Below are 23,181 nucleotides of genomic sequence, written 5' to 3'. Positions count from 1 at the left end.
ACCGCTGGCCATTGGAGTGCTGGAGGGACAACAGTGGAGATGCTGGCATTGGCCCCCAGGGTGGCACATGGCCGCTCTGGGGTTCTTGTTTTGGAATGCCCAGACTGACAGTGACTGCCGGGCTCTGGGCAGAGCTGAATGGTGCTTATGAGCCCCACAATGCTGCCAGCAATGGCTCTGTTTGCCTTGCAGTGTTCTTGGGAACTTGCACAGTTCTTGGGAAGCACAAGTCCAGCTGTGTTTTGTCCCAGTGGGCTGCCAGAAGCTCTTGAGGTGGTGCAGAGCCACGTGCAGGTGTCTCATGGTCTCCAGGGCAAAATGAGGGCCCCCAGCCCTGTGTGCCCAGCCTGCAGCATTGGTCTTGGCAAGGATAAAACCTGCTGCTGGTTTTGCTGGGATGTCCTGGCCTGTGTCTGCCCTGCCGTGTGTCACCCCTGGCCTGAGCCCTTGCTCCGTTCTGTCCCCACGTCACTGATGGTCCCTGCACGGGTAGCACAGGATGCTGGGATGACGTGCTGGGCCAGGCTGTGCCTCAGCTCTGCTGTGCAGAGGGCACTGCTGAGCACACGTGCCCAGCTGGGACGCTGGTAACGAGGAAGCAAGGAAGAAAAAAACCAAACCCTGGCTCAGCAAAGGAGGTACAAACTACCCAAATCAAATCACGTCTCCCAGCGTGGTGGCACAGACAACACGGACTGTCCCCCATCTGGAGGAAGCCCGGCAGCTGAGCAGACCGTGGTGATGCTTCCAGCGAACACTCGGAGCCAAAGGTGAGGTTGCTGAGCGGAGGGTGTTGTGTTTAACAGTGTGGTTGGTGAGGTGGCTTCCTGATACGGCTGAGGGGAAGAGAGGAAATGCTGGATCCAGGTTGGGGGGAGTGCTGGTTCTTCAGGGTAGTGTGGTGGGGATGCAGACAAAGGAGAGGCTGTGCAGAGCAGAGGGGGTTAATTCCCAGTCTCAGTTGTTGCCACAACACAGGGAGAGTTGCTGGGATTTTTCCCTGGCTGAAGGAAAGGAGAACGGATGTGCTGGGGTTCAGAGCTGGCAGGGACTGGCCTGCTTCAGGGAAGCATTGCCTCCCTTGTGCTGCCTTCTGCAGTGAGAGCAGCCCTGTCCCTGCCTGCACAGGCAGCCAGTCCTGGGGTCTCCATCAGTTCCCCAGCTCTGTGCCTCCGTAAGCCCCAGGAACAATCCTGGAGGCTCTTTCTCCCTCCAGGCAGAAATGCTGCTTCCTTCAATGGGCTCTGTTGCAAAGCCAGGAGGGTTCTCGCTGGTCTCAGGGTGGGAGGAATCCCTAGGCTAACTGCCTGTGCTTTGGCTCTGGTGTTTCAGAGGTCTCACCTCAGCCCTCGCCCACAGTTTGCAGCTACATGTCCCTGCTTGTTGACTGTTCCTCCTTGTTTCAAGCTCTTAATGCTGCAAGGGACAGAGAAGACACGGGGGCAATGTTTTGTACCCATGTGCTGAGGTGGTTGTGCTTGTAACAGTGCAAAGTCGGTGTGAAATGGGAAGAGTGAGAAGCAGTGACAGTGGTGAGCCAGCCCCACCGGTGTCCCGTCTGGTCAGGGGTGCTCCCACCCCTCTTCCTCTGGAGGTGGCCCTGGGCTCCCCACCTTCACAGGGGAATGTGTCCCCACAACCACAAGGTTGGTGTTGGTAGCTTCAAAGCCCTTGCATGTCTACTCCAGGAGAGGAAGGTTACCTCCGTGACCGGCAAGAGCAGGGAAAGATTCCTGGTGCCTGAATGGTGGGGCAAGACCAAGGTAAGAAGGGACTGGCCAGGTGTCAGGCTCAGGTGCCCAGCAGGACCAGCCTCTGCTGTGGTTCACAGTCTGAGGTCTCTGCTTTCAGCCCAAGAGGGTCCCTCATCGTGCCCCGTTTTGCCTTGTGGGTGCTGTCACACACGGTGCCGTCCCCGTACCAGGGCAGCTGTGGGATGGCTGGGGGTGTCCTGGCAGTGGTGTCACAGGTTGTGCCAGTGTGAGTCATGCCCAGAGCTGGGCTGAGTCACCTCCCCAGTGGTGTGAGCATCAGGTGAGGAGCTTTCTCAGACTCACATCGTGGTGACAAAGGCAGCATGGCTTCTCACCACGGGGTGCCAGAGGTGGGTGCAACAGAAAGTTGCTACTGCACGTGCACAGTGCCATAGCAGTGTGGCAGCTGCCCACTGTCCCTGTGGGTTCCCTTACCACCACAGCCCTGAGGGTACCTGCCCTGCTCCACCCCCAGGGTGCTGCACAAGGTCCCCTGCCCCTCCATAGTGGTCATCTCTGTGCTACAATAGGCATGTGGACTCCATGGGGCAGTGTCACTGGCTGAAGCTTCTGTTTTTAATCCCAGGTCCCAGCAGCCCGTCATGTCTGTGGGTAGCAGAACAGCTCCAGCACACCCATCCCTTTCTGTGGCCCCCAGCGTGGCAGCGTAGTGCGGGGGCAGATGGACGGGCTGTGGTAGGATGAGCCCTGCGCCGCTCCTGCTGCTGTCCCTGGCCAGCTGCTCCCTGCTCCAGGGTAAGCCAGTGCTGAAGCTGTCACCACAGTCTCGGGGGGGCCCTGGCTGCGGGGCAGGAGGGGGCCCAGGGACACCTCTCAGACCTACTGAAGGTACCTGTGAAGAGGAGAGGCCCAAGTGGTCGTCGAGGTATGAAGAGAAAGAAAACCCCAGGGTCAGCAGCAGCTGTGTCAGGGTGCTGTCTCTCCCGTTTTCTCTGCTGTGTCTCTGCTTTGGCAGAAGCGTGGAGAGGCTGTTCTCAGTGTGAGATGAACTGGGGGATACAGGTGCTGAGCACCTGCTTTGAAGTCGGTGTTTGCCCATGCTGGGCTGAAGCTGGGGAACCTGTGCACCAGGCCACGAGGGGACCCTGCAGGACACCGCCTCATACCCGTCTGCTCCCTCCCCAGGGACGCTGCTGAGGCCACAGCGCGTGAGGCTGGAGGCACGGAACTTCCACGTCTGGCTGCGCTGGGAGCCAGACCCCAGCTTACCCAGCTCTGCCACCTACGAGGTGGAGTGGAGGAACAGGTAGGTGGGGAGGAGCATTTACTGTTGTCTGGCAGTAAATGCCACAGAGTAACAGAGCAGTGGAGTTGGCAGGGATTGGCTTGTCCTACCCCTGCACATGCAAGGTCAGCTCAGGACTGTGTCCTGGTGGGTTTTGAACAACTTCAGGATAGCATCCCTGGACAGCTTGGTCCCTTTCCTGGTCACTCTCGCAGTAACAAACTAAGGGGTTGCTTTTGGATTTGGTTTTTTTTCCATTATGCTAAATAGGATTTCCTGTATTTCAACTCGTGTCCACTGCCTCTTGTCCTTTTGCTGGGCACCACTGAGAGGAAGGCTCGATCTCCTTCTCGTATTGATAAGAACCCCCCACCCAAAGTCACCTTTCTCTGAGGCTCAAGCTGTCACCACTCGCTCAGTTTCCCTCATACCACAGCGCCTCAACAGCCTCAACTCCTTGGTGGGTTCTCCGTGCCATGGCTGTGTGTTTTCTCATTGTGGACAGCACAGGTCAGGGCCCAGTGCCAGATACCGTCTGTCCCCAGGAGGGAGTCATCTTGCTGGTGACCCCCTCCTCACACATCCCGGGACACTGTTGGCTGATACCTGGGCTTTCCTACGCTTCCCACCTGGGCAGGGTGGCGGTGGCTGGGCAGCCCTCCCTTTGGGCTGGGAGGATGCTGAAAAGAAGCAATCCCTGTGCTTTCTCCCTGGGCAGAACCTCGAACTGGACCAAGGCAGGTGCCTGTGGGGGGAACAGCAGAGACTCCTGGGGCTGTGAGCTGTATTTTGACAGGATTCATGATATCTACTGGGCACGGGTGAGAGTGGTGGCCGGAGGTGAGCAGTCCGAGTGGGCCAGTTCCAGCGAGCTGCAGCTGTACAGAGACAGTAAGGACCAGAGAGCTCCTCCAGTTGGGCTCTTCCTGGGGGGCCGACGGGGAGAGGGGACCTTGGAGAGATCTGATGGGATACCGTGGGAAAGCATATTAGGATACTGGAGGGAAAAGAGTCAAGAGCCCTTACCAGAGGAAAGGGATGAGGCAGGGCTGCTGGAGGAGGGCTGGGTGAAGAGCAAACGGACAGAGGAGACACAGTGAGGTGATTGGTAGGAGGCCCCAGGCCAGCAATGCACCTTGAGACTTTGGGTCTCTGAGGAATGCAGGGAGATGGGGCAGGAAGGAGGATATGCCTCCGGGCTTGGCTTTTGAAAGGCTCACCTTCCTCCCCTGTCATGGTCTGGGATGAAGTTGGTGCTGGCAGGGGCAGACCCTCTGGTGATCCATTCATCCTGACTATTGTGTTTGCCAGGTGTGGGAATGTGCCTCTTCTCAGCCACAGACTGGCTGTTCTGGCCAAAAAACCTAGCAGTCTCTTGGAGCTAGAAAATTTTCAGGACCCTCCTCTGACCTCCATCACAGGGGTTGTTGCAATAAACAGAATGTGTGAGCTAAATGGGTTCTACGTTGGCGCTTTGTGTTCCCTTGTTCATTACCTCTGCATCCAGCTGGCATGGAAGTGGGTGCATTCAGTTAGAAAGTGATTGCTGGCCTTGGCAGTGGGTCTCCAGGCCCTGGTGGATGGCTCAGGGGTGAAGGTTTCAGCAGAGGGAGCCGGTGGTGCCACAGGTCTGTCGGTGTGAAGAGGAGTCAGAAGCAGTGCTAGCTGTCATGAAGATGTGGTGGCTGTCATTCCTAGAGCTGGTTCCAGAGCACAGAGTGCCATCAGGCAAAACCCGAGGAGCTTCTGTGCTCTGCGAGGGGAATGTCAGGCAGAAAAATATAATTTCTAGAGGAACAAGATGTCTGCCTTCCTTTGAAGGCCTTAATTTTCAATTTTTTCCCCTTCCCTACAGCAATTGTTGGCCCCCCCAAGTTGTCCTTGCTGCTCCAGGACCAAATTCTCAGCGTAAACATCACCACACCACTCACTCCCTACAGGAGAAGAACTGGTTCCTACAAGCGAGTCAACCAAGTGCTGCTGAAGCTGTGGTACTGGCTGCACCTGTACGACGGGGACCTGCTTGTCCAGCAGGTGTGTGTGGTAGCTGGGCAGGGCCCAGGGGGTGCAGGGCGTGCACAAGCTTTCCTGGTGCAGCCACCATCTCAGGTTGCAGTGGTGTGGGGGTGTCTGTGCTGCAGCCCTGCCCACACCTGGCTGTGCATGCAGGTGTGAGGTGCTCTGCACCCCCAGTCTGGGGCTCCCACCTCAGCAAGGCAGGAGACCACTTCCCTCCCCGGGATAAGAAGAACTGGACTGGCCTATTCACATGAAAGGTGATGCCACAGGTGTTTCAGGAGATGCTCTGGGACCTGAACACCTCCTGGGGCAAAGAACTGAGGGTTGGAGGTGCCCGGGAGGAAGGACCATGGGGCAAGTGGGATGTTGAGGCAGCACAGAGCAGTGGAGCCATGCACAAACCCCACCTCCAGCTTCTGTGGCCACCTGTCCCATCTGCTTTCAGGTGCCCTGCAAACGGAGGAGTGAGGAAGTGCCTTGCACCTTTGGGCACCTGAAGCGCAGCACACGGTACTGTGTCCGGACGGTGGCTGCAGACGTTGCCAGGGAGCGGAGCCAGGAGGCTGAGCGGTGCCTGGTGACTCCAGCAGCGCCTTCAGGTGGGAGGACTCTCACCAGCTCAGCTGGCATGGTTCCATCTCAGGTCCTGCTCACAGTACAAACTTGTGTGGAGGTGTGAGTACCTCACCCCCAGCCACTGTGGTCAGGGTTGTGGCCCAGTGCTGCCCAGTGGGGACCTCTCATGGCGATGCTTTCTTGTCATCTGCCTTGGGCTTGCCTCCTGGAACAGCCCAGTGTGACATGGATGGGAAACACTGATAGAGGGTGGGGTGGGAGGGATGTGCTTGAGTGACCCCTCAGCATGCTATGACGTCCTGGCAGGTTTTCCATGGCTCGCTGCTGTGCTGAGTGCCTCCTTCCTGCTGCTGCTGCTACTAAGTGCGGTCGGGTTCTGCGTCATGTGGCTGCATGTCTTTCCCAATCCTCCAGAGACGTGCCTGCCAACAGCACTGGTGAGTGACGATCCTCCTCCAGCCTCCACCTTGTGTGTAGCCATAGCCAAGCCAGAGTGCTGAGCCTTGCATTTGCAAGGGCTCAGCACCTCCTTTCCTCCAACTCTCACATCACCAAGCCCATTTTGGTACCCAGGTGCCTCCCCTGCCATCTGAACCACTGTCCCCCAAGACGAAGGTACTGGTGGAGGGCATTGGCCAGCCATGGGTCACAGCAGAGGATGGGGTCTCAGGCAGTGTAGCCCTTGGTGTTCAGCATAGTTTGCCACAACCCCCTAGCTGGTAGGGCTTTGGCCAGCTGAGGCTGACCATGTCACTGCTTTTGATCTTGCAGGCTCTCCAGAACAGCGAGCTGAGTGTGACCATGCAGGTGCTTCCACTCCAGCTTGAGGAGGACCCAGTGGCCCAGCTCCTGCAGACTGCGCTCCCCTCCCACGGGCCACCCACAGCTCTGCAGGCATCAGCCACGGTCCCACAGCTCCTCCAAGGCCTTGCCCAGGATGTGAGTGGCTACTGTGCCAATGGGTTCGGCCCAAACTGCACTGAGGGAAGGGAGCCATCCTGCACCCACAGTCAGCTGGGGCATGCCTTAGCTTCCCAGGTCCCCTCACAGCTGGAGAGGGATGGGGAGACAGGTGATGGGGATGATTTGCCAGAGCAGCTGGTGCTAGTGGGACTGGCTGGACACAGCCACATAGGCGACAGGGACAGCCAGGTACCTGAGACATGGCTCCCCCTGCACCTCCAGCTTTATTCTAAATGCCAGTGCCCAGTCCTGGGAGCAGGCAGCCACCTTCCTCTGCCTGTGCCAAGCAGAAGCTGCAGCCAGGAGTACCTGCAGGAGAGTCTCGGCACGGCTGGGCACTGGATCCAGCTCAGCTCTGTGAAGCTCCTGGCCAGTGTGGAGGCAGAGGAAGGGCAGCGCCTCTGCGCTCCCCAAGCCCTGCGTGGCGAAGGAACTGAGCCAGAACGAGGTGACAGCACCGTGCAGCAAGGCTACTCGGAGCAGGCAGAACCGTGTCCCTCCAGCCCCTGCCAGCTGCCCCCCTCGCCCCGCAGCGTCCTGCGGCCAGCTGCCTCATGCGGCTACGAGCCACGTGCCCCCATCTGGCAGTGAGCCATGGCGAGTGGGGCTCCCCGGCAGCCTCCAGCTCCCAGCAGAGCCCAGGGCGCCTCCCCGAGCTCCCCGGCCGTGACGGCTGCACGTCCCAGCCTGCTGCTGCAGGGCTGGGGATGGCACTGGGGCAGGCTCCCAGGGGCAGGCAGAGACATATTCCGGGCACGGCCGCCAAGGATCCGCCAAGGGATCCAGAGCTTTCCTCTGGGGCTTTGGTGCTCTTGACACACAGCATAAGGAGCATGCACCAACGCTGAGCCCCCAAAACTCTTATCTAGAGATGTGTCAGTATGTGTGCATGTATGGTACAGTAGCTATACTAATGTATATACATATATATTTATAAAGCTCTTTAATAAAAAAATATTGGGGTTTTTACTTCTGTGGAAATGTTGATTCTGTGCTGGAGTTGTTTTTAAATATCACTAATTTATTCTAGAAAACTGGCTTCTCTATTCGTTGTTTCTGTGTTACAGACCCAGCACGGCCCTTCCCTGTGCAGCAGTCAGGAAAAGCACAGGGTAAACTCGGGGTTTTCCAGGCAAAAAGTTACACCCACAATCTCTGTCTTGCTATCCTGTGGGAAAAGACTGGTTTTTAGCACCATGGGATACATTTATTATTCCTGCTGCCAGCACTGGGGTGATTTATGGCTGAGAAGCCCTGCCCTGCGGTTGTCCCTCAGGATGTGTTTTGAGGCTGTGCCTGAAGCCACAGAGGCAAGGGGAAACCTCCTTGTGCTGTGTCACAGACTGGGATCAGTGGAGTCAAAATGCAGTGACAAATCCCGGCTCTTGGACTCACAAAAATTACTCAGGACCTGGGAACAGATGACAAACTGGTGTCTAGTGTCCAGGCAGCTGGTGGAAGGGGTGGAGGTACACTGCTGCCCGTCTTGGGGAGCCTTTGGGGCTGTGCAGGGCCATGTTCCGACCCTGTGAGTCACTCCTGACACCCCAGCCGTGTTCCATCCCTGCCTCGTACTGCAGGCTGACCCCTGTAGCCCACAGGGGTCCATGAGGGAGCAGAGATCCACCTGCAGTTTAGGGAGGACCCCATACCAGATGCCCAAAGGAGGCCATGACTCTACGGGAAGATCATGACTGGAGCAAGCTCCTGGCAGGCAGGACAGAAGAGCCCAAGCTGAAACAGGTTTTCTAGAGGGGATTGGGACCTTGTAGGGAGAGTGATGGAGCAGCTTTGGGGTGTATCTGGCATCTGGCCCAGGTCAGTCTCTCACAGTTGATGGAGGACATGTCATGTATTGAAGAAATTGAGCTGAATTAACACAAAAAAAAAAAAAAAAAAAAAAAAAAAAAAAAAAAGGAAAGAGACAGTCCCAAGAGCTGCTTGAGGAACACATGTGTTACCCATATGCTTTTTTCTACCTATGAAGTTGGTGTCCAGTTGCCATCTCCTTTGTCCCACACAGTCTCTGATCTGCCTCAAGGTCATGGTCAAGCCCTCACATGCCTGCAGCCCTGTTTGATCAATTGCCTCATCCCCATAGCCCACAGGGCCTCCAACCCCACACCACTCTGGAAGGTCACTGCATGGTCCCAGGCAGGGCACCTCTTAGCAGGAGCATCAGTCAGAGCTGCAGTTTGTGCCACAGGCTCTGGGCAGGAGCCACATCCCAGGCAGGAGCTTGTCCAGGCCCAGCAGAGTGTCCATCGTCTTGCTCCAGCCCAGTCCTGGGTGGCTTGCCAGGACACTGGAGACACTGGACCAGTGCAGTGGGACCAGACTGGCTCCCACAGCTGCTGTGTTGTGGGAGCTGGGCTTGCACTGGGGCACGGCCGGTGCTCTGATCACAGCTGGCCAGGTCTCTGCAGGTCTGAGGGGGACCAGCTCTTTCCTGAGGCTGTGGCAGGACAAGGGTGCTGGGGCGCCCATGGGGGACTTAGGCAGTCACTCACTGGCAGCAGGGGCTTGCCCTGGCCCAGGGGTGGTTGCACAGCTGCAATGTTCCGACTCACATGAAAGAGTTGTTCATGGGGAGTGGAAAAAGACAGAAGGGTTATGACATTTCAAGATGCCATCAGCAGCTGAAGTTTCCGAGTGGATGCGAGAGGGAGTTTCTGCTTTGCCTCAGAAGTGCGAGTAGCATGTGGGTTTCTGCAGAACCACAGAGAAAAAGTGCAACATTCGCTGTGGGGTGAGGTCCCAGCATGTCCCAGGAGAGACCTGTCACCACTATGTGCAGCGTGGGGTGTGAATTAGATCCCACTTTGGTCTGCCTGGCAGGTTGTTATGTGCTGAACAGGACTGGACTGTGCTGGAGGATGGACCTGGGTCAGGGTAAGCCCCCAGCCCCAGGACCAGTCCCTCCATCACCACTGCAGCCCCAGTCACGGGCATACAGCCGGGTCCTCCCTCAGCATTCCATGCTCCCTCCACAGCCTGGAAAGGGCTGAGCCAGCGACTGGGCCTTATGCACCCAGCCCATCCTACAGCAGCATCATCCTGGAGGTCAGATGCCATCTCTGGTGCTGGCCCCAGGCCATGGCACAGCGCTGTGCCTGCAGGAGCTGGTGCGGGGGCTGGCAAAAGCTCTGACTCACCACGATCTAGCCGCTGCTCCTGCTTCTCTCCGTGGTGTTTTCAGATTCTGCTGGTGCCAGATCAAAGCAACAAGAGGGATGCCGCTGCAAACAGCTCTTTATTAGAAACAGTGGGTTTAGGACTGTGCAAGAACTTATTTCTTATTACTAATTCTCAGAGAGCGGAGCTGCCAGCCTATGAAAATGGTGCACAGTGGAAAATTGCTCTTTGGGGGCTAATAGGGCTTTCACAGTCACTGAGTGGGAACCATTGTACCTGACAACCATGAGAGATCTGGTGGCCTCTGAAATGATGGGGGGAAATCAAGCTCTTATATTTTGTGGGCTGCCAGTACCCAGGACCATCCCCATTTGCCTTTGAAAACCATGGGAGGCAGAGCTGCAAACAGCAGGGTCTGCTCTGAGCCTGTGCCCACTCTGCTCTGCCTGCTTTCTCTCCTGCTGTCACTGCAGCTGCTCTGCCACCCCTCTGGGACAGCCCAGAGCCACCCCAAATCCTCACAGCCACCTCAAGTGCTGTCCAGCACATCTGTGTATATGGCAAAGACCGGGGACCTCGCTAAGGCCCTGTCACTCAGCCTCCCTGTGCAAGCTGCCTTTGTGATGGGTCTGTAGCTCTAGGTAGGTCCCTGAAGTGGCACAGAGCAGCAGCATCACAGCTGTCCTGCTGGACCCCATCCTTCAGCCCCAAAAGTCTTTGTGGGTTGACAGGTCTGAGCTGCAACACCCAGGCCACTGACTCCTGCAGCACCTCCCTCTCAGCGGTCTTAGCTGCTTGCCTTGGTCAGGAAGCCCACCGGGATGTGGGTGGGGACTGTGAGAGCCCCAAAAGCTGGAGCCTGAGTGTGGTGTGTTTAGAGGATGTGCATGAAGAGGGCTGCAGGCTGACAGGCTGCAGAGAAGTGAATTTGGTGACTCAGACCTGTGTGGTTTCTCTCCAGGCAGGAGCTCTCCTGCAATTCAGTGGATTGGGACCCGAGCAGGGTGATTGGGACGTTCAGGTCACCCCAGGGGACTGTAGAGCAAAACTGGTCCTACTTCATGTGCTGGTCTGAGCATGCCCTCACCTGGGGATGCGTGGCAAGTGTCTGCACTGAAAAGGTGCCAAGGGCACCCTGACAGAGTCATATACCACCTAGCTTGGTCACCAGGTGCCCTTAGTCTGCAGGACAACCTCCCCTGTGTTGTCCTCACCGCTCACCACTGCTGTTCTCAGGGTCTGTGACATACGGCCAGGTCCTGCGCTTCCCATCCTTCAGATGCACGGCAGGGGATTTCTGCTCCTGTAGCCCATGGGAATGGCAGCTCAGCTCAACACTTTCCCACTTTCCTGGCACTGCTCCAGTAGCTCTCTGCTCCCTAGGATCATTCATGCTCCTGGTGACAGACAGGACCAGCACGCTGCCCTCTGAGTTGGGTGCGTATTGGCCCACGATGCACTCTGAGTTTGTGGGGGGAGATGTTGTGTGCTTCCTCCTCACAGCACCACAGCAAATGGCATGAGCCTGTCCCCAGGATTTTTCATTCTGTGACATGAAACCTGGCAGGATTCTGATTTCTTTCCATCCTCTATTTTCCAGAGGATGGAAAACAGGCTAGATAAAGATTTTTGTTAGGACAAAAGTCCCAGCTGGGTGGCATGCCCACTTGAAATGGATGATAGCTTCATCTCAGCTGTTTCCCAGTCATATCCATGCCTGACAGATGGGGCCTGGCAAACAGAGGTAATCAATGATCTCTGGATAATGCACCTTCAACCACTCCACGAGAAATGAGAGCCTCTGTTTTGTGGTCAGCAGGGTCATGGTCAGCCTCGTGATTGAACAACAGAGGCTCAGGCTGCTCTTCATCCTGCCCCCTCCTCCTCAAGAAAGTCCCAGTGTGATGTCCCACCCCACAGGATGAGAGGACACAATAGACTGAGAAACATGGATCTCATGCCAAGACTTCAGAGGGACTTTCCACATGGTACCTATGAAGCAAGCACCGTTCAACCTGCCTGAGCCCCAGCCTTGGTGCAGGTAGGGAAAGGCACAGAACAAGTTGCCCTGTTCTCCTCTCCTCCATGAACAGGACCCCAGGATTTTAAGCTCTTGAAAGTTTAAAGTCTTCTTGTGCCTGTCAGTCACTTCCCCACCGCTCTCAGGAAACGTGGTGGTGCTCAGTGAGGTAGGGCATGAGCTGCAGTCACAAGAAGGGCCTGGTTGAGGTCACCAGAGGGACCCATTCTAGCTGGATTTCTCTGAATTAAAGCCTTCCAGGGGAAGAGAAATAATTAGAAGCATTTCCAGTTGGCTGATAGCACAGCAATTGGAAACTGAAGTCAGGGGAAAAAAACAAGATCTCTAATGGGAACTGGAAAAACCTCAACACAGAGAGCTGGGCCAGGTCCCAGCTGACACAGCCAGTGGCTGGGGGCTGCCTCTGTACCTGCAGCTTTGGGAAGAGTGTGCACCACCTCAGTGCTGCTCTCTCAGAAAAGCCATCTTTCATGACCCTGTCTCATGGATGGTGTTTTGGGACACTGGTGGACCGGTCTCCATCACTGCCTGCCTTTTTTCCAGACAGTGAGGAGGAGTATTTCCCTCTCCAAAACTCCCCAGACCCCAGCACTTGCCCTGAATTGTGCCATTTTCCTGTTGCTGTGAAGCCCAGACTGATCTCTCCAGTCTGCAGGGGCATCCACCCCAGGAGTGTCCCCTGATGACCCCAGCCAAAGAGTCCAGGATTACATGAGCCACCTGGAGCTCACAGACACATCCTCCAGAAGGAGGAACTGCATGGCCAGCTTCTGGGATGAAGGGGAGAGGCTCCTCCGAATGCCAGCAAGGTCAAATACTGCTCCAGCAAGGAAGCTCTCGGCAGCAGAGGACCAGCCTTGTCACTGGCTGAGTCCTGTCTCCAGGGACCAGAGCATGCACTGAGAATCAGCTTGGGATGCCCAGATGCCCAAAGGCTTTGTCACTGCCCTCTTGCTGCCATGAGATGTGAAAGGAGCAGAAGACACGTGGTAGCCCTCAGGTAGGAAGATCATGCAAAAGAAAGCATGGATCCACGTGTTTTGTCCAAATCTTGCCCTCATGTTCTCTTCTGATCAACTTCCAAACCCCACTGGAGCCAGAGTTAACCTGCCCAGCCGTCCACAGGACTTCCCACTGACACAGCACACCACAGCGAACTGCAGAGCTTCTGAAGAGCCAGACCTTGTGCTGGTCAGCAAGGAGAAGTGCCAAGTCCTGCCTCCAGGGAGGAACAGCCCCGGGCACCAGGACACACTGGGCTGACTGTGAGCCAGTGATCCAGGCCAGCAGAGACTGCAGCTACAGCTTCACTTCTGCTAAATCTCACGGGAGTTTCCACTGCAGGAAAGCCCCTGCCACTGCACAGCACCCTCCACGCCAGCAGCCCTCGTGCCTGGCTGACAGCACAGCAGAAAGGCATATTAAAATATAGTTTATTGCTATTCTTAGTTTATAAAAAACAACAAACCAAAACCCATTAGTAACAAACCCAGTCCCCAAACCCAGCACTATCTGAGGCAGGCTTGCAAGGACACACCTTTAGTGCAAAGAGGAAAGTGGCAGTGAGGGCTGAGGGGGCTCTGCTCGCTTCAGGTCCCACAGAACCCACCATGCCCACTGTACAGTATCGATTTGCCCTGGGGCTGGTTAGGGAGGGCTGGCCGAATTCTCAAAGTCTGGTGGGAGTCCTGGGGGAGCTGGAAGTGTCAGAGGGGGAGCATGGGATGCCATGGCTGTGCAGAGCAGCTGTGACACCTCATGTCAGTGACACAGGACGTGAAGGCACGCTGAGCCAAGGGGCACTGCCCACACCTTTGCACAGACACAGCACTTTGCCAAACAGCTGCTGTCTGTTCTCCTGGGCTTCCCAGTGTGGAAACTAAACGTGTGCCCTACCCTCTGGCTGCTCCCAGCCTCAGGTGCCAGAAGTGTTGGTGGGAACTAGGGGGTATGGAGCTAGAGCATGGCTGCACCCTCTGCAGGGCTCTGCAAGGCACAGAGGCTTCTGAGCTGGGAGGAGCCACGCGGGACCTTGCAGCCAGCAGCACGTGGCCCTGGGTGCTGGCAATCGTGGGAGGGACGCCCTGATCCTCAGCCCTTCATCCTCAGGCCCTTTGCAGATCCCCCAACCCTTTGTTTCCTCCCATAGCTGGTCCTGGCACTGTTGCACCAGGCATCACCCCCAGCACCCACCTTACCCCCATGTCCTGTGGGGAGTCAGACCCATGTCACAGCCCTCAACAGTGAGCACAATTTTTCACTGTGATGAGCTGCCAGGGCAAAGCCTTTGCATATCTTCAGAGGGAGATGATGTCTTGGAAGAGAGGGCTGCCCAAATGCCAGCCCCAGGTGCTGAGCAGGTTGGCAACAGGCAAATACAAACAGCTCCAGCCCAGGGGAAGCACTGGGATCCCATGACAAGCACAGGATGGCTGGGACCACACAGGGCTGACAGATGGGGATGGGGAGGCTGGGCTGGCCTAGCCATTTGGGGATGTCACCTCTTGATGAGAAAGCGCTACTGCAGAGGCTGGTGCTCAGCTTTTCCCATGACACATAGTCACAGGCTGTGAGAAACATTTTCGGGGAGTAGGGATGCAGCTACATCCAGATGGGAGCAGTGTATACATGTGGTCAGCACTGCTGGTGCCCAGGGGTTGCAGCCAGCAGCACAGGAGGAGGAGGCAGTGGCAGGGGCTGTGAAGCAAGGTGCTGTTTCTGAAAGCGAATGTTGTAAACCCTCTCCAGTCTCTCCATCGGCCGGTTTTGGTTGTGTCAGGGCTGCAGAGTTGGAGGGCTCAGCCAGGGCAATGCTGCCAGCCCACCCCACCCTATGGTTAGGTCATCTTCCTGGCAATGCTGGCATAGGTGTGCTCGATCTCCTCATCTGCAGGACAGGTGTGGTTGAACTCATCGCAGGCATAGGCGTTGTTGAGGTACCGCCAGACGCCCGTCATGTCCTCTGGGATCTCGAAGTCACGGTACTTCTTGGCTGCAATCTAGAGGAGAGTGAAGGAGGAGGAGGCTGAAACTGCCAAGACCTGGAGGACACTCACTCTCTGGCTTTGGCAGGGGGACTCCCTGTCCGCTCCTCTTGGAGCAGGTGCCCCCCTGCCCTGGCCCTGGGGCCCAGTGCCATTACCTTGATGATGTGCAGCTTGGGCAGGAGGTTGCAATCAGCCAGAGTCAGATGGTCTCCATCCAGGAATTTCCTCTTGGAGATGGTGATGTCCTCCACGCTGTCCTGGTCGACCTCCTCTGGGAGAGGAGTGTTCAGGTAAACATCCAGGCGCTGAAACTCCCTCAGCAGGGCCTTCTCAAAATCTGGGAGGGCGGGAAACCAAGAGTAGTGAGTGTGTGCCCTGGACTCCCAGGCAAGCACTAGGTTGTGCTCAGCTGGCTGAGCCTCCCACAGGTTTTGCAGAGAGGGCAAAAGCCCACAGGGCCACACCATGGGGACACAACACTGACCCTGGCCAGTCTCTGTTCCCAGGGGACTACAGCAGCACCACCCTGTGCTCTGCTGTTATCCCTGTGGAGTGAGCAGAGAACAGCCTTTATCCTTCCCCTCTGCCCCTCCACTTCCCAAGGAGGCTTTGGTGAGGCAGGTAGTGGGAACCTTAACCCGATGGCAGGATTTGCCAGCAGACAAAAGCATTTCTCCTGCTGCAGCGTGGTTCACTAGAGTCCAGCAACCCACAATCCTTACTGATATTTGCTTCTTTGCGCGGATTCTTGATGTACGCCGAGAACTTGGCAAAGATGTCACTGCCCACATCAAAGGACTCCTTGTACTTGGGGCTCAGGTGTGGATACCTTGAAAAAGACATTTATGTCAGTGCAGGCAGGGATGGAGCAGGGATGGGGCAGGAATGGGGCAGGGATGGGGCAGGGATGGAGCAGGGATACAGCGGTGTCAGTTCCTGGGCCATAGAGCCCAGGGCTGGTACTGGAGGATGCAGGGGATGTTCATCTGGCTGTGGAAGAATCATGATGATGTAAATTACTGCAGCTGCCACCCTGTGAGCTGTGTCTTCTATCCTGGGTGTTTGCCAGGAGACAATCTCAGGGCAGATACTCCACAGTTTGGGGATACTGGTGGCAATAGAACCCCAGAGCAGAGCTCTTCCTTCAGGCAGTTCTGGCCCAGCCCAGAGGAAGCACATTGGCACAGAGGGGTGTCAGGAAGCCAGAAACTCCCATGACTTCCTCAGGAACTGTCTTCTGTTTGCTGACATGTTCCAGGGTGTGCTGCAAGGGCAGACACATTCAAGCAGGCAAGTGACAAATGCACTTGAGCTTCCTCTGCTGCAGTGGGGGGGCTGCAGCCACACAGGGCATGGGGAAGGCTGGTTTGGGGAGCTCCCCAGTGAGCTCAGGGAAGACCACCCCCCAACCACCCTGTAGGCCACCTGCATTGCTGCTGTCAAGCCAAGGGCATTTGCTTTCATTCAGCTGAGTGGACTGAATATAAACAAGCAAAGGGGTCTCGCATTCCCCTCTACCTCAACACCAGCTGCCACAGCCGGTGGCAAACCCACCAATGCCAGAGTCCCTGCAGGGACCTCCCCACGCTCCCCCTCTGCCCCCAGAGTGGGGGTGCAATGGCTGGTGCATTTCCTCCCACTCTTTTCCATTCCTGTTGTCCCCATGCCCTCCCCAGTGGACCCAGCCCCTCAGCATCAAAGGGCCTGCCCTGCAGAGCAGGCTCAGGGGCTGAGGGGGCATCCGCCTGCCTGGGCTGCCCTGGGGCACCTCCTGGCACCCTGCCTCGGTTCCCCAATCTGCCAAGCCCTGGACAACACTGTGACAGGCCCCAAAATGGGGAAGGAGTGAGTTTGCAGTTACGTGGGTGGACACAGGGTCTGCTCCAGGAACTCCTCAATCTTGATGAAGTCTGTTTTCAGCTCCTTGTTGAACAGCAAGAAGGGTGGGTTGGTGCCCGGTGCTAAATCTTTCAGCTCTTCAGGTTTCCTGGAGCAGAGAGAACAAGCTGCCTCAGAGCCTGTAGCACATCTGCCTCCACCAGTCCCCAGGGAAAGTGGCCACGGCAGAGGTGGGGGCTAGGAGGGAGCACAGGACCAGGAACATTCCCAGCTCTGCTGGCTTCAGGGAGCTGACAAGTGTTCCCCAGCCTCTGGATCTGCCCCGTGGTGCCTTCAAGTCATCCTCACATCCAGCAGGACAGGGAGTCCCTGGGCCATGCACATTGGCAGGTGGCCCAAGTCCGTGCTGGCCCACACTTGCCCCCCAGGTGAGGTGGGCAGTTTGTGGGCAGCAATTGTTCCTGTGCAGTGACACACAGGCTACAGAGCAGGCAGGGGGAAGTGCTGATGGGGGAGCTGAGCAGGGCGTGTCTCACCACGTTGCTGGCCCAGGGCTTCAGTGCCACCTCACCTGGTCATGTCCACGGTGGTGACATTGAACTTGACCCCTTTGAGCCAGAGCACCATGAAGAGGCGCTGGCAGAAGGGGCAGTTTCCAATGTTTTCTCCATCCAGACCAGCCTGCCAGGAAAGCAGAAAAATGAAGATTTAACCCTTACACAGACTTTGAAAATATGATGCCCGGAGCTGAAGAGCCACTGTGTACAGCACGCTGCAGGGAGCCCCTCCCGATTCCGGGGGGGCTCAGCTGTAGGACCCACCCTGAGCCATGGCCCTGAGGGCCACTAAGAGCATACACGGGATGCCAGGGGTCGGATCTTTCCCTGAAATGTGAGATAAAGCCAGGAGGAAGTGGAGAAGGAGGCAGGGAGAGAAAGTGATCGCTAATGGACGGGGAGGAAGGGAGGGTCGGCTTGGCCAGGAGGCCAGTCTGGAGATGGTGGGGGAAGGAAAATGAGCTCATGTTTGCCAGGAAAAGAGCAATTTGTTTCCATGTGCTGCTCATGTCTGCCTCCGGTCCGTGGCACGATGTCCCCAGGCCAAGAGCCACCCAGCAGCCTGCCCCAGGCTGGGCGCAGGAGGGCCGTGCCAAAGAGGATTTGGATTTGTGCTGGCATCCCACACGGCACTGGGAGGAAACAGAGACGCCTGTCAGCTGCTAAAGGAGCCCCTTGCAGCCCCTCTGCATGAGCACGGCCACAGGAAGAGTGAAGCACATTTCCTTCCTGTGTAGCAGCTGGAAATATCCATTGCAAAAACCCTGAAACACCTTCTGAGGAGTCTGGTAAGGGATGTGGCAGGTTCTCCCGCTCACAAAACCTGGCTGAGATGCTGCTGTGAGACAGAAGTTGTGCTGTGGTAAGAGGTAAAATGGCTCACAGGAAACTCAGCTTAAGAGAATTACCAGGTTCCTAAGCTGCATGTGAACCGTGGTGCTCATGTGGCCACCCTGCCCTGGCAGGGAGGAGCAGCACAGCTCATGCCAGCCCCATCACGGAAGGATGCTGCTCCCCTGGAGCAGTGTGTGGTGGGACATGAGCCTTAGTGGGACAGCTCTGCGCTAAGCTTTGCTATCTGACAGTGAGCTGAAGTCCTGAGTCTGAGCAGAAGGGTGATGAGATTTACAAGGATCTGGCAGAGTCAAATAGCAGCAAAAACTTCCAGGGTGGGCAGCTGGACATGGCTCCAGAGCTCACACCTCTTTTGGGACCCAAAGACAGGATGGCTGAGGAGACAGAGACCTGTGCCTGGTTCTCCTGGGCTGGAGGTAGGTGCTACAATTCACCACAGATGCCCAAAAACCTGTGGAATCTGGAGTGCACAGCTTCTCCAGGAAGAGAAGACTGACAACAAACTCGCCTTAAGAGGGACTGTAAAAGGATCAAAACAATCTTCCAATACTCCAGGTAGTAAGCTGGAGCAGGGGTTCTGTTTTTCCATCATGCCAAGACCGTTTAGTCCTTCCAGAGGAACAAAAATTACTTTTAACAAGTATTTTTTATGCTCAACTGTCATGAAATTATGTCATGAAATCTGAGGAAGGAAATGGGAACTGAGAAATGTTGATTCCCTAGGACGTGCCCAACAGTAAAGCTGAGTCTACACATGAGGCTGGTCAGTGTCTATTAATAACAAATACTCCCAGAGGGGCTACAGCTCAGGAACATCCTGTGTCATTAATAACAAATAGGGCTTCTTTGGAAAGGGGTGAAACTGGGTCTATCTTCCTTTGAAGGAGCTGGAGGGAAGAGTCAGAGAACAGCCTCGAGGCTGCCCATGGGCAAGAGCACAGGGCATCTCTGCTCCCCCTCCCCAGCACCCCTGCCACCTATGACCCAAACTCTGGCCATGTTTTGGAGCATCTCCAGAATCAACAGCTCAGCAAGTGCTTTTGTGGCTGCCTAGCAGGAGGACCGATGCTTTCCTCCCTGCTCTCCCTGCCAGCTGCACCCTCTTTGACTTCCCTGGCCTGGCACAAGGCTGGGAATGAGAGGGTTTAATTTGTCCTGCTGTCCCCCAGGAGCTGCTGTGCTGAGCCATGGCAGCACAAAGCTCTGCTGGAGCCGCATGGGGACCGGGGTGGGGTGGGGGGTCAGGGGGGTCGGTGAGGAGAGGGGAGGAGTGCCTGTCGCTCGGGCTGCTCTGGGCATAGACTCTGATCACCTGCTTCAGGTGTTTCCATGCTTGTCTGGTAACTCCAGTCCCTGAGGTGTTCAGGCTGGTCTTCCCCCTTATCTTTTAAATATAGAGAGGTGGGGAATTTTGGACTAGAGTGAAAAGAAAATCAAAATGGCAGGGAGAAAGAATCAAGCCCATACCAGGATGCTCAGAGCCAAAACCTTTATCTGGAGGAATTGGAGGGGAGCTCCACCAGCAGCCAGGCACTGCTGGGGGAGCATCAGGCTCTGGAAGGGCCTTGCTGGCAACCACTGGTCGTAGGGAAAGCCTCAGGGGGCCAGGAGCCCTCAGAGGAGACTTGCAGCCATGTGCCCTCCCTCCCTGACAAAGCAGAGCAGCATGGAGTGGGGGGAGTCATTGCTCTTCACTTCCTTCCCCAAAGTGCCTCTGCTGCTCCTCCTGCTGCAGCAGGAACTGGGGTGGGGGCACAGACTGACATTCCTCAGTCTTTTGCCCTCAGATGATAGAGAAACCCAACGTGGACTTGCACAGAATCTTTAGGAGGGTTGCAGGCTTTTAGCCCCAACTTTCTGAGGCATCACTAGGCTGCAAAGAGCATTGAAACCTCAAAGCTACTTTGCAGTTCCTGTGGTTTCCCCGTGGTGAAATAACCTTAAATGTAGTGGGAGGAGGGAACAGCTTTGCCTGCTTGGGGCACTGCTAAATATTCAGTCCCCATGGGACCTGCCCCAACTCCTACAACCAACCTGAGAGCCAGGAAGCAGCTAAATGCCTGGTGGAGCTGCAGAGCAGAGCCTCCTCCCTGGCAGGGAGAGCCTCCCAGCCGACACGACGATGCTCTTGCCAGGGACATGGCAGGGTGAGAAGCTGCCAGCCCCTTGGGAACCACCAACCCCAACCTCAGGGTAAAGGGGGAGCTGCTCTGCACCCTGTCCATCCTTACCATGGTAACTCCAGCATGTGCCAAAGTGAAAGGTAGGCAGGGTGCCGTGCCATGCCATGCCGTGCCCTGCCCTGCTGTACCAGTAGGTGCTTGTGGGAGCTCCAGCTTTCCCCATGATTTTCTGCTGCCACTGGTCACAGCAGCAGCTGTGCCTGGGCCGTTCCCAGCCCGGGGAGGTGCTGAAGGCACAGGAAGGTGCCTGTCAGCAGCTAGAGCCACTGTGTCTTTGGTAAAGCTGGGTCCTGAGTGCTGGGACAGGGAGGCACAGCATCAACTTTTCTGTGAACAGACAAGCCAGGACGGTTTTTTCACACTAAATTACAGCACAGGGGAAGTCCTGATGCTGCTGCTGGTTTTCAGTTTCACTTCCCTCTGAAAACCCCCTAGAATGTGCTGCTGCCATTGCAGTCACCTCATGTTCTGTTTTCTTTTCCAGCTGTCCCAAGGAAAAGCGTTAAGCAGAGAATTCAAGACAGATTACTTTTACCAAGAATACACTTGTCCAGATCCAGCTCAGCAAAGCTCAATGTCCATCAAGAACTGCTGTGGCTACAATTTTGGCAAGGGGACGAGGGAGAACTCTCCTGGTAAGGCTCACATAATCCTTTCTAGCAAGTATGTCTAACTACTATCCAAGGAAGGCACCACTCAGTGCCTAGGACTGCTGGGTGCCTGTGCCAGGGAAGCCAGTGCCTCTGACCCAGTCCTTTTGGGCACCAAACTGCCCCAGGAGGAGAGCAATGAAGCCCATGGACCTGAATGCCTACAGAGAAACCACCCTTAAAACCTCATGAGGTGGCACAGAGAGGCATTGCCTCCTACTCATTGTCACTTACAGTGGGTCCCGGGGCCCCCAGCATTGCTGTGGGCAGACACAGCTACCGGCCACCAGCTTTGGCTCCTCTCTTTGTGCACTGCCTGTGGCCACTGCAGATATTTTGAATTTGAGTGTTAAACTATTCCAAGGAAAGGGTTCAGAAAATTGCTTAACAGGGAAAAAACCAGTAACCGTTTCCAGCCAATACCCCTCGGTGATGCCGCCCCATCTCGCCCACATGTGGACTCCCACACCAGTTCCCCAAGCCATCCATGCTCGTTTCGTAACTCTGCTCTCAGAAGAAGCTGGAGTGGCTGCTCCCAGCCCTCCTGCTTGCTGTTCCCAGGCTGGGGCTTGTCTTATCTGGTTTTTGAGAGGCATGAGTGCTCCCACTCCTTCATCCTGCTGCTGCCAGCAGTGCCACTTCTCTGGGGTGCACAACCATCACAAGACCAGGGCATCTCTCAGACTGCTGAGTGCGACACCGCACAGTCCCCACACCACCGCGTGGTCCCCCAGCCGTTTAGCCAGCCCTTGTGGCGAGTGACACTGAAATTGGTACCCATCTCCAGCCTCACAGAACGTGAAGACACCTGCACCCAGCTGGATCTTGGTGAGGGTGAGCCAAAGGGTTAGTGCCTCCCCCCCGAGACTCACCTTCACGAACAGCTCGATCTCGGGCTCCTTGGTGCTGCTGTGCTGCCGACTGTCCATCCCAGCAGTGTGGGGAGGCACCGCTGGCCGCACGCTGTTGTGGTGAGTCGATCTGTCCCCTGCAGGGCTCTGATGGGGGAAGGCTTTCAGACGGCTGGTGCCTTGGGCCTCTTGGCTGGAGAGGCAAGGACTTACTTACTTACTCCGCAGAGGGCTGGAGCTCACACTTTCCTTCCTTTTGCAGAGAAGGGAGGAGCAATGGGGTGCGCCAGGACCCGCCAGCAGCGGGAGGAAGCTGCAGGGCCTCTCAGACGTGACTCAGCATGGGACTATCTGGTCATATTCAGAGTCTATCACACCCACCCAGGTGCTCCTCCAGTGCCTCCGAGCAGTGGGCTGGCATCCCCAGCACCTCTGGTGTCCACAGCACTGCTGCTATCTCTTCCCAGCTGGGAGCAGGGGTTTATAGAGGAAGTGTCTTGCCTGTTGCTCCTCCTGCTGCTCCAGTCTTGGCCCTTTGCCACTCTCCCACCCTCATGCTGGTGTCCAGTGCCCCAGGGCTTCTTTATCAATTTGGTGTGAACCTGGCTGACCTTTTCGCTGCCTCCTGCGGCTGCATTATGACAGGCAGCCACGCAGAGGGAGGGTACAGCTGCTCTCCCAGCCCACCACCCTCGGGGGATCCCTGCGTGGGCTTGTCTGAGCACCCCTCGCTGCAAGGAGCTGGCTTGCACAGGGCAAGTGCTCAGGGAAGCTGAGTGGAGCAGTCTGGGCACATGTCCCTGACTTTCTGAAGTTGGAGCATAGCCCTTGGGTGGGAAGGATTGCAAAATCTTAAGTTAAGGCAGGAGACAGAAGATGCTGAAGCATGCTGGGGAGCAGCGGGGAACCCCAGAGTGCCCCTGGCAGCCACCCAGCTGTGTGGTGCTTGGCAGGATGGTGGGATGGGATGTCTTCAGCAGGGCCCCATTCCTGGAACTGGGCTGTTTTGCAGGAAGGATGAACAGCTTGCTTTCCTCCCCAGGATGGGAGGGAACTGTTTGCAGTCAGATCACCCTGGCTGCAGAGACAGCAGAGACGGCTTCCCAGCATACACGGACTTAACTCTTAGGCAAGACCTGTCTCACACCCCTAGACCACATAGCTGGTACCATTGCACAAAATGGGGATCCCCAATGCCTGACTCAGCTCGCCCCCCAGCTCGGATAAGCTCCAACTTTCCCCATATAATCAAACCCTGATCAGACAGTAATCTCCCTCAAGGCAATTAGGATGGGAAATTATTTTGCAGACCCCTGGAGGAGACTCCCCAACAAAGATGTTTCCCCTGGTCCTGCTCCACAGCCTAGAGTGGTGCTAACACTAGGGGTTGCAGTGGTGGGGGCAATTTTTTTTTCTGCCCTTTCAAAACTGTGGGAGAACTTGGAATGCTACTCGATGGGACAGGACACTGACTCATACTCCCATAATCAAGAGGTATGCATTGGTGGCACTGCGAGTGCCCCAC

General features: G+C 56.3%; 3 protein-coding genes across 3 annotated transcripts in view; 2 read left to right on the top strand and 1 right to left on the bottom strand.

Moving 5' to 3' along the window:
• Nucleotides 1-41: 41 nt before the first annotated feature.
• On the top strand, nt 42-7,919 carry LOC137482593 (uncharacterized). The gene is made up of 7 exons (XM_068205024.1): nt 42-2,510; nt 2,901-3,021; nt 3,719-3,891; nt 4,856-5,034; nt 5,465-5,618; nt 5,902-6,032; nt 6,367-7,919. The coding sequence occupies exons 1-7, from the start codon at nt 2,456-2,458 to the stop codon at nt 7,147-7,149; spliced, it is 1,596 nt and encodes a 531-aa protein (XP_068061125.1). The 5' UTR covers nt 42-2,455; the 3' UTR covers nt 7,150-7,919.
• A 4,679-nt stretch (nt 7,920-12,598) lies between these two features.
• Nucleotides 12,599-23,181, top strand: part of BMP15 (bone morphogenetic protein 15) — a 71,955-nt gene continuing 61,372 nt past the window's right edge. The window contains exon 1 of the mRNA XM_068205055.1: nt 12,599-12,610. The gene's annotated coding sequence lies outside the window, so the exon portion shown is untranslated. The remainder of the gene's footprint in view (nt 12,611-23,181) is intronic.
• On the bottom strand, nt 13,151-22,131 carry LOC137482600 (chloride intracellular channel protein 2-like). The gene is made up of 6 exons (XM_068205056.1): nt 21,678-22,131; nt 17,132-17,241; nt 16,583-16,708; nt 15,444-15,550; nt 14,877-15,058; nt 13,151-14,733 (listed from the first exon to the last, which is right to left on the bottom strand). Exons 1-6 carry the CDS (start codon nt 21,732-21,734, stop codon nt 14,572-14,574), a joined length of 744 nt encoding a protein of 247 aa, XP_068061157.1. The 5' UTR covers nt 21,735-22,131; the 3' UTR covers nt 13,151-14,571.

Source organism: Anomalospiza imberbis, chromosome 14, assembly GCF_031753505.1.
Source record: "Anomalospiza imberbis isolate Cuckoo-Finch-1a 21T00152 chromosome 14, ASM3175350v1, whole genome shotgun sequence".
In the NCBI taxonomy this organism is placed as follows: domain Eukaryota; kingdom Metazoa; phylum Chordata; class Aves; order Passeriformes; family Viduidae; genus Anomalospiza; species Anomalospiza imberbis.
This window is presented reverse-complemented; position numbering and strand designations above follow the sequence as displayed.

Excerpts from the sequence above, each read along its gene's own strand:
- LOC137482593 (XM_068205024.1), top strand. The coding sequence starts at position 2,456 with ATGAGCCCTGCGCCGCTCCTGCTGCTGTCCCTGGCCAGCTGCTCCCTG. Across the intron at positions 5,035-5,464 it reads GGGACCTGCTTGTCCAGCAG|GTGCCCTGCAAACGGAGGAG; the intron begins GTGTGTGTGGTA and ends ATCTGCTTTCAG. Across the intron at positions 5,619-5,901 it reads GACTCCAGCAGCGCCTTCAG|GTTTTCCATGGCTCGCTGCT; the intron begins GTGGGAGGACTC and ends ACGTCCTGGCAG.
- LOC137482600 (XM_068205056.1), bottom strand. The coding sequence starts at position 21,734 with ATGGACAGTCGGCAGCACAGCAGCACCAAGGAGCCCGAGATCGAGCTG. Across the intron at positions 16,709-17,131 it reads ACCACCGTGGACATGACCAG|GAAACCTGAAGAGCTGAAAG; the intron begins GTGAGGTGGCAC and ends TCTCTGCTCCAG. Across the intron at positions 15,059-15,443 it reads GCGCAAAGAAGCAAATATCA|ATTTTGAGAAGGCCCTGCTG; the intron begins GTAAGGATTGTG and ends CCGCCCTCCCAG.